Below are 4219 nucleotides of genomic sequence, written 5' to 3'. Positions count from 1 at the left end.
CCTATCTCAGCTGTCGATTGAAAAATGCCCTATCTCAGCACATTTTCAATATATGTTCGGCTGAGGTAGGGTGCCTTTAGCCGCCAACTTTTTGCGAAAGTAGAAAAGGCATAATTTCGAGACTCCCTCTATATTTACAAATATTTTTGTTGATAAATTTAAAATTGTCATGCTATTCACCAAATTTTTATTTTTTATTTTTTAGCATTACACATCAAAATCATACAACGCGTAGCATCATGACGTTCTATTGGTGGTCACATTGGTTCTGGATAACAACGTTAAGCAGTGAGTATAGCTATATTCATACCGTTGCATTTTACACAGATACTTAGCCATGGCTTTTCTTTCAATACATCCAGCTATCCTTCTGAGCATAGCCATCGTGCACACATATCCTAGCCAGGATATTTCCCAAGAGTACAATCAAAATAGTAAATCAGTGAAAGCCGTTACAAAGCTACATCAGACGACAGCCTCAATAGAATGGTCCACAACGACGACAGGCACTGCTCTTACTCAAAGCACAGAAGAGGAGGGTATTATTGAATCTGCGCAACAGCAAAGCCAAGAAGACAATACGGGAGATAGTGGTGATGAATTGCCGACAGAGGACACGGACGATAGCGCTGTGGCACAAGCAGATAAGGAATTAGGGCGACAAACTGCTGAAGAGCATGATAATGTGGTGGAGAATGACAGCAGACTGAGCCCAGAGCAGTTGGAGTACAAAAGATCTGCAGGGAATTTTAATAAAACGCTAGAAGATGTAAAAGACGAAGTTGAGGCTATTGAAGAGCCAGAGGTGGCTGCAGTTGTGGCTGAGCAGAGATCTATGCCAATGGAGGAAAGGGGTCAAAAATTGAGAGGCGATGATGCAGAGATGAATAATTATACGAACTTTAGTCGGGCTTCCGACCAGTCGAAGTAAGTAATTCAAGTGAAAGATTCCCCAGTCCTATAATTCTCTTTTTTTTGGCTGTTTAGAACCAATACAACTTGCGAAAACTGTCAAATAGGCACGAATGAGCTAAACAACAGCACCACAACAGCCACACGAACTCTACAGGCACCGAAGGCCGCGAGCGCGTCGACCACCAGTTCGACGACGCTGCCTGTGGCATCAAAATCCCGCTTGGATTCCTTACACTCCGAAACGTTGGAGTGGTTGAATGCGATTGCAGCAGCTGCCGCTGTACCAGCGCCCAAATTGCTTACAAATGCGCCAGAATCAACCGAAAACGATCGTGGAACGCTTAGTGTGCCAACAGAGTCGGCAGCAGCGACGGCACAACAACGCATACCCTTCACGTTGGAGAATGCCAACAAGGAGGAGGAATTGCGACGCGCCGAAAACGAGCATCGATCGCGAAAATCGAAAGTGCTATCGGCCGAATACAAGCATATTAATCGATTCATAAACTATTCGGCGGACACAAAGAGCCTATTGACGCGAAGTGCGTCGACGGCGCCCAACGATTTCGATGGCGGTGAAGAGAGCAACATCTCCTCGGAGGCATTATCGATACAGGTGAGCCGATATGCATTGGAATTCGAACGAGATTGTGATCGAAGTTTTTCTTCTTTTCCCGTAGCGTACTTACTTTTTCGACGCTGGCGCCATTTCTGCCATCTGTTTCACTATCTTCGGTATATGCTGTACTGTCGGCACCATTGGCATAGTGCTCTATCGGCGTAGATACCTCAATAAACCGCAGGCGCTTAGCGAGCCTGACTCGAGTGTCTACATCGATGATAGCACGATGCGTGTAAGTGTAAGGAATCCTTTAATCAGGCTAAGAATTTATAATGGCCGCGTCAATGAAGTTAATTTCTTTTGATGATTTACAGGATAACTCCGATGAGATGTACAGTTTGGATAACGATTCATTTCTCAATTCGCTGGAGGCGATGACAATACAAAACTACTGGACGGACACCGTTAAACATACAAAGCTTTAATTTCGTTTACAAGGAGGGGAGACATGCATATACGAGTGTATACATATTAATTAGTTATTCATACATATATGCATCATTATTAGAAACATTAGAAAATTAGTATAAAATATTGTCTAATTGAAGAATATTATCTATTATTAATTATAAGTTAGTTTGCATCTACTAAACTCAAATTAACATAATCATTAAGTTTAAATAGATATTTAGCTGTTAGTGATGTGATTGAGATTCCCAGAGTCAGGGGTTAACACTTTTGTTTTTATGTATAATAATATTTTTTTTACTTAAATTAATGACAAATTTATGTAGGAGGGAGGTGATACTTTTTTAATAGTATGTATCTTAATTTTTCTTTATTTTATTTTATTTTACTAAGGGCTCTTAACATATTTATTTTAAAGTGGAGTTAAATCATTAATTAAGCTTAACTACAGAAATTTCTATGGAATTTTTCGTAGTTAAGTTTATCTAATGATTCAAATATATTTTAAGATAGATATATAGAAATATGTTATCTGTATGACTAAATGGCTACATACATACATATGTCTCTGCATCAAAATTCACGAGATCGTATTCCCCTTCTTTTTAAATGAATACTTGCGAGTTCTACACTGTATGATTCTAGTCTTATTTTTCAAAATATTTGGTCCCTAAAGCTTATCACCCAACATGCTGGAATTATTCCAGCTGCAGTTATAAGGACGAGTATCCAGCCCTCAAGAAAAATGTCAAGAAATATTTCTCATTTACCTTTGCTGTAAATTTTTGTGAAGAAATAAATACACAGAAATTATTTTTTCTTGAGAGCGTTTAACTGATTTAAGAAATTTTAGTAAAAGCAATGAACCCGGGTCCTGCGGCTTGGTAGTACGCACCTCTAATCACTGACCCTCAGCCAAACTAAAAGTTATGTTTTCATGAAAAAGTGAGTGCATGGTGTTTTTTTATATTTGCATTGATTTTTAAGTTAATTTTTTTTTTGTTATTTTTTATAAAAATATGTTTCATGCTTTAATCAAACCCTCATATTCAAACTTTACACTGAATTTAGAAAAATTCCACGAATTTTGATCTAAATTTTAAACTTTTTAATCTGAAAAAAAAATGGGTATGCAGATACATCGGTTAGTTAATTCTAGTAAAACAAGTGCAAGTTTTAAGCGCCTAAAATAAATGTATAAATTGCATTTGTTATAGGAAAAAAACCGCAAAATCCGCCGAAAAAAATTATTAAAAATTAACGCGAATTTTAACCTTTTAAAACTTGCACTGGTTTTAATAGAATTACATAACCGATGCATACACAGAATTTTCTAAAAATTCAAACTAAAAAGTTCAGAATTTAGATGAAAATTTGTTGAATTTTTATAAATTCTGTATAAAGTTTGAAAGTTTGACTTATGGGGGTTTCGTTATAGCATCATATTAAAAAAATGACAAAAATATTTTAAATTGAAAAACATTGCAAATATATAATAAACAGGGAACGGATTTTATGGAAATTGCCTTTTCTTCTGCTAGAGGGATAGAGCATATTCGATTACCTTTTTTTGCCTTTTCTACCTTAAAGGCCAGTATGCAGCTCTCAAGAAAAGCAAAAACTCTACATAAAATGACGTACAAGAAATGGCTAAGAAATTTTGTTGTGTTAAATTTCCTTAAGGCGCTACACAGTTGTTAAGAAATTTGTTACGCTTTCTAAGACGGATTTCTAAAGTTTTTTTTTATAAAAAAAGAGCACAAGGTAACCCATGCTTGCAACAGAAATATATTCCCATTCCATTATTTCTTGAGGAAAGAGTGAGGCAACAGGATGTGAAGTATCAGAATTCCTTGGTCACACACAAGAAATACTGGCAATTTTTTTCTTTTCCATTTTCTGGAGAGCTGCATACCGGCCTTTAGCTGTAAAGGGCAAGGAAAAAGCCCTTATTCCTGATAATATGAAGTTTTTAAACCTTCCATGTTTAAATTGGGAAAATGCGCTATCTCAACGGCCGAATACTGAATTTATATTGAGATATGGCACCTTTGAAACGGAAGTATAAGATAGCGCCTTTTTTTATCAATTTGCTGAGATAGGGCGTTTCCGAACCGGGAGCCGAGACAGGGTTATCTTCCACTCAGCCGACGGTACAGCTATTAAATTTTCACATAAATAGAAGAACAGATAGCGGTCATTTCCTCATACTTAACTCGATTTTGTATACTTTTCAATTATGACACTTGAAGTAAATGAGCGATATGTATTTGT

At 36.8% G+C, this 4219-nt stretch overlaps 1 protein-coding gene across 4 annotated transcripts; it reads left to right on the top strand.

The window, feature by feature from the left end:
* Window positions 1-211: 211 nt before the first annotated feature.
* On the top strand, window positions 212-2509 carry LOC108382627 (uncharacterized). Of its 4 annotated transcripts, none has more exons than XM_017639002.1 (5): window positions 212-288; window positions 363-927; window positions 988-1531; window positions 1596-1769; window positions 1852-2509. In XM_017639002.1, exons 1-5 carry the CDS (start codon window positions 240-242, stop codon window positions 1960-1962), a joined length of 1443 nt encoding a protein of 480 aa, XP_017494491.1. In that variant the 5' UTR covers window positions 212-239; the 3' UTR covers window positions 1963-2509. The 4 variants fall into 4 exon arrangements, with proteins under 4 accessions (XP_017494491.1, XP_017494489.1, XP_017494490.1 ...); XM_017639000.1 differs by having other exon boundaries at window positions 1828-2509; XM_017639001.1 differs by having other exon boundaries at window positions 1596-1775.
* The last annotated feature ends 1710 nt before the right edge of the window (window positions 2510-4219 follow it).

The sequence above is a fragment of the Rhagoletis zephyria genome, unplaced genomic scaffold, assembly GCF_001687245.7.
Source record: "Rhagoletis zephyria isolate East Lansing unplaced genomic scaffold, Rhagoletis_zephyria_1.1 Rzeph_scaffold_27887, whole genome shotgun sequence".
NCBI lineage: Eukaryota > Metazoa > Arthropoda > Insecta > Diptera > Tephritidae > Rhagoletis > Rhagoletis zephyria.
This window is presented reverse-complemented; position numbering and strand designations above follow the sequence as displayed.

Coding starts and splice junctions, on each gene's coding strand:
- LOC108382627 (XM_017639000.1), top strand. CDS start 240: ATGACGTTCTATTGGTGGTCACATTGGTTCTGGATAACAACGTTAAGC. Junction 928..987: donor CGGGCTTCCGACCAGTCGAA/GTAAGTAATTCA, acceptor TTGGCTGTTTAG/AACCAATACAACTTGCGAAA. Junction 1,770..1,827: donor TCGATGATAGCACGATGCGT/GTAAGTGTAAGG, acceptor GCGTCAATGAAG/TTAATTTCTTTTGATGATTT.